Source organism: Canis aureus, chromosome 11 (genome assembly GCF_053574225.1).
Source record: "Canis aureus isolate CA01 chromosome 11, VMU_Caureus_v.1.0, whole genome shotgun sequence".
In the NCBI taxonomy this organism is placed as follows: Eukaryota; Metazoa; Chordata; class Mammalia; order Carnivora; family Canidae; genus Canis; species Canis aureus.
The window spans coordinates 3,031,767-3,043,811 of NC_135621.1; the positions used below are offsets into that span (position 1 = coordinate 3,031,767).

Sequence of the window (12,045 nt, forward strand, 5' to 3'; positions counted from 1 at the left end):
TTCAGATTCATTCTGTCCAGATAATTAATGCCATGCTCCCGGGGAAACCCAGGCATTAGTAATTCCTCAACATCTCTAATACTTCACAAAGCAAGTAGAATCCTAAGTAAAATAAGAGACACCACTGTACCTTGGGCTTCCAGTTTCTTTAGGAGGCGGTTATCTGTCTTATTCAGCAACTCAGCGATTTTGACCTTGGGTGGCCGACCTCGTCCCCGTTTCACCTTGGGGACTTCCTTAGTCTTGGCCTTCTCAGTGTTTCGAGGTCGGCCCCGTTTCCCAGTAATTGCCTGAATCCTGGATGGGATCTCTTCTGCTGAGAGCTGTACCCACTGCAAGCCCTAAGGTAATGAGGAAGACTATTACAATGTGAGGGTGCAAGCCACTGGATCCTCTGAATCATTCAATGCCCCAGAACCTCCAAACCCCACAAGAAGCTACAACTTGTCCACCAATTCTTTCTCAGAGACAAAAGCATATTTAACCCTGGGGTATGCACCTCTGGTGTGTCTCTCTCTTCAAAGAAATCTCCAACAGGCATACGGGGACTGAAACTGAAGTGCTCACGGCGGACATTGTGTACCACATTGCGGCTCAGATACTAAAAGGAGGAGGCAAAGTGGCATTAATAAAGTCACAGCCCTACCATGCCTTTGTCCAACAACAGCACAAGCAGAACAGGCCAAAGAGCAGAAAATGCTAGTCTGTTGCCACTGGGCCCAAGAAAAGAGCCCGTGCTTCCATTAAAATGCCCATGAAAGCTACATTACCTTGATCACTTCTGGAAACTGTTTCATCCTCTTCCCACAGGGACCATAATACCATGTCTCCCCTTGCCATCGGTGGCTACCCTTCTTGATGCGCACCTCTCTCCGCCACCTGCCAGAGAAGCACACGTGCCCTGCCGCCAGGTCACACTCCTACCCACAGTCAAGCCATCCCAGGAGCCAAGCTCACTGAGATGACCCTCCCAGCATCCTGTCTTACTAGATGCAAACATAGCACGAGACACAAGTGTGGTGGGAAGGCAGGCCTGAGCTCTACAAATCCTTCAGGGCCCCGGGGGGAAGGCAATACACCAAACTCCACAGGCCCAGAAAGACCTGCACCCTGCCTTGACAAAGTCAGTGTGTGATGAGCAGCTAGGAACCCCCTCCCCAATACCATTCAAAGCAATTGCTGGGTTTCCAGTGAAAAGGATGAAGACTAAAAGCAGAAAAGAAAGAGGGTGAGGGCACAAGCAGAAGAGTAAACTTGCTGCTGACTTCATGAAATGACTTTGTAGGCCAAGGTTTAGTAAGGAACTCTGTGTTCTGAGAAACAGATTATTCTAAGACTAAGCCTTATCTTTCTCTCAAAACTTTAAGAACTCAGACTTGGTGACCACAAGTAGCCTAGAGGGGTGGGGGGTGGGGACAATCAGGAAGGCAGTCATTCTTATGAGGCCCTCAGTGTCAACTGGCTTGTTCATTCTAGTCACATACTGTTCTTGCCCTTACCTCTCCAAAGAGCATTGAAAAAATAATAATAATAAAAAATCCTAACTCATCAGGATTTAGCCACTCCCTACTCACTGCTATCCCTTCTGTAAGTATATAAAGCAAGTCAGCTAATTTGGATATCTGAGCTCTAGGGTCACCAGCTGGGTTTGGAAAAGATAACAGCTGTAAGCCCCTGGAGCGAAAATCCAAGTAGCTACAAGATGAATAAAGAATAGGTGAGGGGAGGCAGATCCTGGGAGAAGGAGGAAAGCCTAGGAATCTCAGGCATTATCATTGCAGATAACTGTCCTTTAATCCATTTTTTTGCCTAGCCCATTCCTCTCCATCTCAGATGAGATGACCTCTCTTCCCTTCTTCCTAAAGTCATTCACTAAATTTGTCAAGGTCAATGTATGTAGCAAATTAGAGCATTTACCCATGTTGGAGGGGAAGACGAACTTCTTCTGGGGTAGCAATACGTCTCCTCAGGACATCACCTTGGGAGGAAGATAGGGGGATACCCAAGTTAAGAATTTAAGCAAAACAGTGAAACAGGCCAGCAGGAAAGGGCTAAATGCCACAAAAGGATAGCAACTTCTTGAAACTGACTAGGAATGGAACAGAATCTGACACTCACCACTACCAGAAGTAGTGATTCCTTCTCCAGTGATCTCTTCCAGATCAGTGGTGGTTTCAGGGAAGGTGCTGACATCCTTATCTGCTGGGGAGGCTGCTGGGAGGACAGCTACCGGGGAAGCTGCAGGGGATACTTTTGGGGAGGTCACCGGGGAGGCTGTCAAGGAGACTTCTGAAGAGACTGGTGGGAGGGCTGCTGATGAAGTTGGAGAGACAGTTGGGAAAGCTGCCGGGGAGATGACTGGGGAAATTTCTGGGGAGACTGCTGGCGAAACCGCTGGGGAGACTTCTGGAGAGATTTCCAGGGAGGCTGCTGGCGAAACTGCCAGGGAGATTGCCGGGGAAGCTGTTGGTGGGACTGCTGGTGAAGTTGCTGGATGGAGCTGAATAGTGGATGACTGGTCAGAGGTTGGCTGGGTGAGAGGTGGTGAGAAGTCTGAAGCCTGAGTCTCCATTTCTTCCTGTTCTGCATCACTACCATTATTCAGGTCAAAGCTGTTATCTAGAATCCAAAGGGACAGGATGGGTAAGGAAAAATAGTGTCCTACAAAGCAAGAGAGTCTACTCAGTCGAACCTGGACTAAACTAAACAGAGTCACTTAGAGGGCTTTTCCCTAGGGTTAGAAAACAAGAAGTAGCCTCTGGCTGTCCTCTCCAGCCATTCATGAAGGTTAAAGGGCAAAGCTATTGCTGTCACTGTGTGAAGTACCTTTTACCTGGACCCAGTAAGGCCCTTGGCCTCCTTCTTCCTGCAAACTCCAAGTCCCACAAGTTCTTCTGGGCACAGGGCAGAAGTCAGTGAGCAGCCTGTGCCTTTTTTAGTCCCAACGCACACTATTCCATAGCCCCCTCAGCTCCCAGTAAGGCGCCCATCCCTAAGGCCCTATCTACGGAACTGGTTTCCTCACCTTTTCTCGGGTTGAAGAGACTCTGTCCTCCCTCTCTTCACTTACCTTGCAGGACAGACTCCCCAAGAACAGGTGGAGAGCTGGGGCTGGCAAAGATAGAGGCTGAAGTTTGACTATCATCTGCCAGGAGACTGAAGGCAGTGGCATTATTGAGAGAAGGGCAATCAAGGGCAGAAATCACAGGGCTGTCCTCAAGAGGCAGCTTGTCCTCTGTATCCATCAGCTCCGTGTCATCTATACCATAAAGTCCTCCACTCACTGGCTCTTCAGGAGGTGGAAAAATCAGAAAACAAGATTTAAGAAATACTGGTCTCAGGATTTCCCAATTCTAGTTAGTTCTCATTGTGTGAAGTTTCTTTCTAATTATTAAATTAAGGAAATTCTACAGCTCTCTCCCGGAAACAGTAAAGTCACCAGGCTAATAGGGATTGTAAAAGCCTGAAATAGAAATGAAGGGAAAAGCATGGGCTCTATATCGACCCACAGACCAACACAAAATTCTAGCATTCATCATAAAGTCGGCTTTTCTTATATTTCAGTGGGGTGAAAGGTACTCGTTCACTGGTAAGTTTTCTTAGTGAGATAGTTAGAACTCAAATAGCCCAACTATGTGGTAATAAGTCCTTATCCAGTGAATTATTACAGCCCAGGGCTCCTGGCCAAAAGGAACATTGGGAGAGAACCTGGGAAATGAACCAATTCAGCTCAGAGTGCAGTTGGCCTAGTCAGCCAGTGGCATGAAACTGTGTTCGGCCACAGGATTATCTGGAGGCCCTGATGCCCCAAATTCCTCAATACTTTCCTTGGTTTACCATCTCTTCTAGGTGATAGAAGCTGGCTACCTTCTGCATGGACAAACTGAAGGGAGCCAGCCGCCAAGCCTACCCGGTGCCAGAGGGTTGAAGGGCTCCAGAGAGACTTCACTGAGGATTGGAGTGTCTTCCAGTTGATCAGGAAGATGTGAAGGATCATCTAAGCAGCTCACTGTGGGGTCAGGGACCAAGACTGAGACTTCTTGGTGTAATGATTCCACAGAAGGGACAGAGCCATTGTAGCCACACATCTTTAATTCTAGGAAATCCCAGAAGAGAGCAAAAGTCATATCAGTGCCTTCAACTGTTCAACTGTGGCTACAGTAGGCAGTCAGTCTTTGCTAGTGGGATGTTCATTCTTTAGTAATTTTAAGTACCAGTCCTATGGTTGGGTTCCAATCTTACCAAGATACTCTAGTGAGTAATGCTAATAAAATCCTATAGCAAGTAAAGAGAGGAGGAAAGGAGAGTGGGGTCTGAGATAAGAGCCCCATCATATTCTCAGCTATTTTCCCCATCCAGTGGGAACAGGTGGTAAGCAGAGAAAATACCCAGTGATTTTATAGGGTGGTCACTCTTGTATTTGGAATCAATGCTAAAATAAGCATTTATCTATTTTGAGGAAAAAGAGAGGGACTATCACATGTACCAATGCTAACAACAACAACAACAACAACAACAACAACAAATGGAGTAGACAAGCAACGGTATGCTCTGCCTGCATCATTCCCACCTTTGGGTGCCAATCACTATTAGGGCTCAGCCCACTTCAAGCAGCCCAGTCTGGCCTTGCCATAGTCAAGTCAAATTGGCTTCAATGCCCTCCACTAATGCCCCAACCCCTTCCTGTATTTTGGAAGAAGCCCTTCTTGATGCAGCGTGTCTGTTGGGGCTGTTTCGGGCTCGCCCACCTGCCCTCTCCAGGCCAGCAGCTCTGCATGAGCTTGAAATAATTTGCACTCCCACTCGCGAGCTGGTGCTGCTGCCACAAAAACACCAGCCACTTGGCTCTGCTAATCACCAACATGCAAATCAGCCTCCACTGCAGAGAGCTGGAAAGACAAGTTTTCCTCACCTCAAAAAGCCACTGCCCCCCCCCCCCCCAGCCCCGTTTCTCCTCTCCCAGCCCAGCTCACAGACCCAGTTATACCTGGCTGCTCTTCTTCCAGCTCCAGGCTGCCTACCAAGCCAGTGCCATTCTCTGCCACAACTGAAGTCAGCTCCTTTTCTGCTGCCTCATCAGGATGGATACCACTGCCTACCTCCTGGGAGGGTGCAAAGGTCTGGATGCTGGATCCCAACATAGGAGAAGTCTGTGGGGAGGTGAAAAAACTAGGGGGTCCATTGGGCATCACCTCAAAATTCTGGTCAGGAAAGGAATCATACAGTTCCTGTGAGTCGAAGTTAAGCCCCATGGGACTCTGGGTACCGTTGGCCCAGAACTCTTGGCTCCCAGCCCGAAGGTTAGTGTTGTGACTTGGGGATGAAGGCTGCCGGCTGCCCCCAAGGATGCCGTTGAGTGGGTATTGTCCCCCCGAGAACTGGGAGAGAAGGGGTGGGTCCTTGAGGTTGCTGCCAGGATTGGCAGATGGGTACTGTGAGTAGTTCCAGAGACAGTCGTAGGCCACGCTGGGGTGATGGAGGTGCGAGGTGCTGGAGGAGTGGGGAGCAGAGTTCAAAATCCCTGAAGTAGTAGTGTGAGATACAGTAGATAAGCCATTAACATTCACATCCCCATTCAAACCTGGCAGAGAAAGAGGAGAAGGGTCAGTTACAGATCCATGTGCAAGATCTAGCGCCTCTACCAAAAGAACAGCGCTGACTAGAAAAAGGGAAGGTGAAGGGGAGGGGGATTCCCCCTCTGCTATATTTATAGCTTTTCGGTCTCCAGGGAACACCGAACCCAGATGCTCCTGGATGTAAGCTTAGCAACTGCTTCTGAGGCTGCTGAGTAGGGAGCTGGGGAGCTCTACTGGCCTAGCACAGGAGCGACCAGCAGAGAGCTGACTGCTGCTGATGCTCAGGGTTTTTTATTTTTTTAAATGAAGCTGCTTGCAGACTCCCTACAGTGACTTACATTCTTCTCCACCCTCATTCCCTAGAGGAATTCTTGCCTTGGAGTGGCATGACTGAATTCTCCAGCGCCCCCCCCCCTTACCCCAGAGCCCGTTTGGCCCTGCAGTGGCACCAGAAGGGACAGCCTCCACCTCACTGGCACATGCAGATCCAGCACTTTGTGCTGGGCTAAGAATAGAATCTGCAGTCACCACAGCAGCAAGATCCCAACTCAGAAGGCTGGGCTTGGCCCCCCCATAGGAACTGGAGGGTAATATTGCAGGGGGGAAATCACTGCGTGACCAGTGCTACAGACTTCAGTTCTCAACACCTCTGGACTGGAGGACAATTCAAATAAAATGAACCAAGATACTAAAGACACTTGGGGGAGGGGGTCCTCCAGTGAAATAAAGGAGCTTCGTCTATCTATCTGCAACCCCCGTGTGGAGGACAGAAGGGAGAAATAGTTAGGTATAAGGCTATGGCAGTATTTTTCTGCTGTAAGGAAGGAGGGAAGCATTTGGGCTTCTCTCTGCTTCCAAGTATAAAGTACCTGAAATCCAGGCAAGATTAGAGAAGTACTTGGCAGAGCTATGTACAGAGCAACTGATAAGCCAAATCCAGGGAAAGACCTGATCTTGGCAGCAACACTTCCATCTGGAATTATAATAGATGTTTCCCTTTGGGGAACTAAGTAAGCATTAAAACTCTCTCTGTCCCTACCTTCTACTCTCAAGGACAGGGGTGGCACAGACACTCCAAGCATCTGCCCTCTCTTCTACTACACAAACTAAAAGGCAAACACATCCCTACCTTCACCCAAACTCTCCACCCCCAATCCTAGGGCTGGCTTCACCTTTAAAAACAGCTTCTCAGGGGCTGGACCTTTATCTCTCCCATGGGTCCAGAAGTGTTATCAGAAGCAGTAGCCATCTCACCACTCTGGCAGTAGCCAGGGAACAGGGCTGACAGAAGAGCAGGCCAAGATGAAAAAGCCAGTATGTTTTTCTAACCCCTCCCAACCTTAAGTCAAGACTAAGAATGCTGCTTCCAAAAACCCCTAGAACTTGTTCTTAGAAACTTGATTTCTCTCCAGCAGCTGAAGTTCTGAGGATTTACTTCCTCCCTCCCCACCTGGCAAGAAAAAAGAGCTGTAGTGAGGTAGCTAGCCCAGAGGGGAGCCAAATCTTGTCCCATCAACCTGCTCTATAGGAATTATGCCCACTCCCTCCCCAGGCCATGTGGCCCTCACACTCACTTTTCCCTTGCTGGGGGAAGTTCATGGGAGACCCGTTAGTGTAGAGGCCCTCCCCTGAGGAGGGAGAGGGTTTCAGTCCTGAGGCAGCAGGTGCAGGGGGAAGGCCAGTAAAGTTAAAATGGTCGTTTGCCTCCATTTCTGTAGGAGGGAAGAGAGAGGGGGGAAAAAATACTGGCGGTTAAACAAGGTTATATCACCTGGAATCTTCTAGAGGGAATGCCCCCTCCCCTCCATCTACTTACCCTTCTTCTACCTATGTACTAGGGGTTATTTCAGGGGGTACAGGTTGAAAAAGAGGAGGAACTATACCCCTAACCTGGGCAATGACCCTACAGAAATAGTGCTATAAAGCCACCCTTGTAGAGATAAATAGTGAGAAAAAAATAAGCTATAAGCCTCGAATAATCTTCCCCTGTAAACCCCTTAATCAATCTTAACTTCTGGTCCAGGTTATCCTCCTAAGTTAGATATTATTAAACCTCTATTATGTTATATTTAACCTTTTCCATCCTTTTGTTTTCCTTCCCCTCAAGGTAAGGCCAGAGTCCCATTCCCAGGGGCCACAGAAGGTTCTCAATGCCATCTTTTTGATAGGAAGCCATGGAGATAGGGGTGTTAGCAGAAAAAGCATATCTGACACATATGCTACATTGTTTATTATTATACTTGAGTTAAATTATTTCCATGTTATCCTATCCATAGCCCTAGGCATCTGAAGAAGATAGTAGTTACCTTAGTGAAGGGATTTGAAAACATGTTTTAGGGAAGTAGACCATAATAGCAAAACTCAAATCATCCAACACTTCTACTCTTTTTCATGGTTTTCTAAGAACACAACTCAGAAAAACGTCAGAGGTGGAAAACTGATTAAAAAACCGTGGAACCAAGGGATCCCTGGGTGGCTCAGCAGTTTACCGCCTGCCTTCGGCCCAGGGCGTGGTCCTGGAATCCCAGGACCAAGTCCCACATCAGGCTCCCTGCTCCCTGCGTGGAGCCTGTTTCTCCCTCTACCTGTGTCTCCGCCTCTCTCTCTCTGCATCTCTCATGAATAAATAAAGAAAAATATTTAAAAAACAAACAGTGGAACACCAAGGAATATTATTCTGTTATACCTATTATGGTTACTTCCTAATGTTTTGGTTCTGTAGCTTAAATGTAAAGGGTCATGGGAGAATAGTTGGATATCTTACATTTGTAAAGGGTAGTGGTTCCTTGGAGGGATAGTATGGTTAAAAAGCTTTTTGCACTGTTCTGAACATGACAGGGCGAAATGAGAAGGAATGATAAGTGAAGCTTTTGGTCAGAATATATTTAACCTTGGGATCCCTGGGTGGCGCAGCGGTTTGGCGCCTGCCTTTGGCCCAGGGCGCGATCCTGGAGACCCGGGATCGAATCCCACATCGGGCTCCCGGTGCATGGAGCCTGCTTCTCCCTCGGCCTGTGTCTCTGCCTCTCTCTCTCTCTCTCTCTCTCTGTGACTATCATAAATAAATAAAAATTGAAAAAAAATATTTAAAAAAAAAAAAAGAATATATTTAACCTTGGGATCCCTGGGTGGCACAGCGGTTTTACCGCCTGCTTTTGGCCCAGGGCGTGATCCCGGAGACCGGGGATCGAATCCCCCGTCAGGCTCCCTGCATGGAGCCTGCTTCTCCCTCTGCCTATGTCTCTGCCTCTCTCTCTCTATCATAAATAAATAACATCTTAAAAAAAAAAAGAATATATTTAACCTTGACAGAGCAAAGATAAGAGGGAAGAAAGACAGGAAGCAGAAGCCAGAGTTACTGGTAAAGTCTGACTTATCAGATACTATGACATACTAGTACATACTAATTTGATATGTAAGAAACACGATCTATCTCAATATAGAAAAAGCAACCCCTTATGTTACCATGTTTTTAAAAAGGACAGAAGAATTCAGGTAGATTTATCAAGCTTCCAAGATAAGGCAATAAAGACCTAGATGATGTTTTAAACAACCTCTTTTTTTTTTTAATTTTTTATTTACTTATGATAGTCATATCACAGAGAGCGAGAGAGAGGCAGAGGGAGAAGCAGGCTCCATGCACCGGGAGCACGACGTGGGATTCGATCCCGGGTCTCCAGGATCGCGCCCTGGGCCAAAGGCACGCGCTAAACCGCTGCACCACCCAGGGATCCCGAACGACCTTTTTTTTTTTTTAAATTTTATTTATTTATTTATGATAGTCACACACAGAGAGAGGCAGAGACACAGGCAGAGGGAGAAGCAGGCTCCATGCACCGGGAGCCCGACGTGGGATTCGATCCCGGGTCTCCAGGATCGCGCCCTGGGCCAAAGGCAGGCTCCAAACCGCTGCGCCACCCAGGGATCCCAAACAACCTCTTTTTAAAAAGAATCAGAAGTAAAGCTGTTTAAAGAATGAATAAATTAAGAACATATATGACTATTGCCGAAAGATTTTCAGAATCATGTTCCTAAATATGCTAGATAATGCAAATTAGACACAATTAGGTGTTCTGAACATGAAATATAAACTATTTATGACATGACAGTTATCAGATTTTCTAGCTAAATACCCTAATTGTCTCTACCTTTATTAATTTTAACTGAAAAAAAATTTTTAAGATTTTATTTATTCACGAGAGAGACAGAGACACAGGCAGAGGGAGGAGCAGGCTCCCTGCAGGGAGCCCGATGTGGGACTCCATCCTGGGACTCTAGGATCACGCCCTGAGCCAAAGGCAGACACCCAACCACTGAGCCACCCAGGTATCCCTTAACTGAAATTTAAAAAACAAAAAATTTTTTTTAAGCAAGTCATATTTTATTGACAAAAGGGGGAAATCTTTTTAGCATAGATTGATTTCCCATAGTCACTCTAAAATAAGCAGAACTAAACCTGCTGTGCATCAAAGAAACTGGGTTTCTACAGAGAAAGACCTCAGGATCTCCGAGGATTTTCCTACAAGGGCCACTCCTCAGTAATAAAGGGTCTGAAAAATAAGCCTTATGGAACGATAAGCTTCTGAAATGAAAGACATCAAGGAGGAAAGTTCATTCCCTAATCCTCTAGGTTAGGTTCCTTCCAAAGCTTACATCACAGAGCAAAGAGGACATGCAGTAATTCATTTCGGAAGTACTAGAAACGCTATTCCTGGAGAGCCAATCTCATCTGATCCCCACCTCTTCCCTCCCCCAGTTTTATGCACAGCCACACCTCCCGTGGTATGTGTGTGACAGACACCTTTTCTCCCATGTGCACCAAACTATATCCTTCCACTCAATGATAGGCCACAGTTCATTTCTCCATTTTCTATTTGAATCTGCAAGGAAACTAGTGACCTTCTTTCTCCTCTCTGCTACTCTGGGAAAACACAGCGTTTCAGGTCTCATAAATTACATACTAATAGGAATAAATGGATGGCTCACAGAAATCAGATAAGTAAAAGGAATGGGAAGTTATCTAGTGCCTGAGGTCTGTTTCCCCACTAGCCTCTGCTGAAGGGTCATCAGGACCACAATCACTTCATTTACAAGAAGCTTCCTAAAAATATAAAATACCCTTTGTGCCGTGCAGTGAAAATAGCACAACATTATGGGCTCTACGTTCAAATCCCAGCTATACTACCATTAGCTGTGTGACCCTGGACAAGTTACTTAATGTTGCTGAACCTCAGTTTCATCATTACTAAAAATTGTAGTACCCACCTCCATGGCTTGTGAGGATAAAAAGATAACAAGACCCAAAAGATCAAAATAAAAATACAATTTAAAAACATAACCAGAGGCACCTGGGTGGCTCAGTCAGTTAAGTGTCTGACTCCTGATTTTGGCTCAAGTCATGACCTCAGGGTCGTGGGATTGAGCTCCACATTGTGCTCAGAGCAATCTGCTTGAGACTCTCTCCCTCTGCCCCTCCCCACCACATCCTTGGTCCCACTCACTCTTGCTCATTCTCTCTCAAATAAATTTTTTTTTTTTTTTTTACCAGTACTACAAAACTAGGGGTAATCCTCCCAGTCAGACTTCCTTACACATTGACTCTTGATTTCAGATGACCCTTAACTATGGGATCACACCACGGGAATGCAAAAATGTAGACAGCTCTTGTAAGCAATAAACCTAGGATTATTTCATTTTAACCTTCCTACCCAAGATGCTTGTCACAATAATCCTGAAGGTAAATTATGACTTCCCATCTATGCCCTCCCTCCTAAAGGAGAATAGGTAAAGCAAAGGAGCATATCTCCCTTTGAACTAATAGGATTTTGGGCAAATGAAAAAAGAATCAGTCAGTGCCCAACCCCCAGAATAGCAGACAGCTCTCATGACCAGGAAGTATAATCAGGCCAGTACTCAGCCCAGTCCTGGTAGTGTGTAAATGGATCTCTTAAGAGACTCTATGCTTCATCTGTAAGAATTAAGGGACATTGCTCCTTGAGCTTGAAGCAGTAAAGCCCTTGCCACATGGCCAAATAAGGCTGTTTTTCTCAGTCTCAACTGAAGAGCTACTTATTCTGTGGACCTGTGACATGGTTTTAACACAAAAAGGCTGACAATGCACAATGTGTTGAAATAAATATTACAGATTTCGACACTGTTGCAGGTGCCCTGGCCAATCCTAACAGACTTCTGAGGCTACCCCCAGAAAGACAAGACACATTAACCATCCAGCCAGACACTTTGGCAGTACCTGCAGTTCTTTGGTTCATTCTTCCCATATAGTAATACCACAGTTCTACAAATAGAGAGGTTCCTAAATTGGGGGGCGGGGCAGGAAGGGGTGGGGAAAGCTTTCAAGTGTTTATCTTTATTAAACAGGAAATCCAAATTTTACTGTATAGTAAATAAATCATACCACTATGTCTTACCTTCATAACTGTGAATGCTATAAAGGATATTTCTCAAGTCT

General features: G+C 46.3%; 1 protein-coding gene across 5 annotated transcripts in view; it reads right to left on the minus strand.

Annotated features, from left to right (window-relative positions):
- Positions 1 to 12,045, minus strand: part of BAZ2A (bromodomain adjacent to zinc finger domain 2A) — a 35,138-nt gene that overhangs the window by 12,183 nt on the left and 10,910 nt on the right. For 4 of the 5 annotated variants that reach the window (XM_077913421.1, XM_077913422.1, XM_077913423.1 and 1 more), the window contains 9 exons: positions 7,151 to 7,288; positions 4,988 to 5,581; positions 3,911 to 4,096; positions 3,071 to 3,289; positions 2,119 to 2,619; positions 1,918 to 1,978; positions 771 to 879; positions 500 to 601; positions 131 to 341 (listed from right to left, as the gene is read on the minus strand). In XM_077913421.1, coding sequence (XP_077769547.1) covers positions 131 to 341; positions 500 to 601; positions 771 to 879; positions 1,918 to 1,978; positions 2,119 to 2,619; positions 3,071 to 3,289; positions 3,911 to 4,096; positions 4,988 to 5,581; positions 7,151 to 7,286 — 2,119 coding nt within the window. In that variant the 5' untranslated portion in view covers positions 7,287 to 7,288. Of the gene's footprint in view, positions 1 to 130; positions 342 to 499; positions 602 to 770; positions 880 to 1,917; positions 1,979 to 2,118; positions 2,620 to 3,070; positions 3,290 to 3,910; positions 4,097 to 4,748; positions 4,888 to 4,987; positions 5,582 to 7,150; positions 7,289 to 12,045 lie in introns of those variants that run through there. The other variant, XM_077913424.1, reaches the window with a different exon arrangement.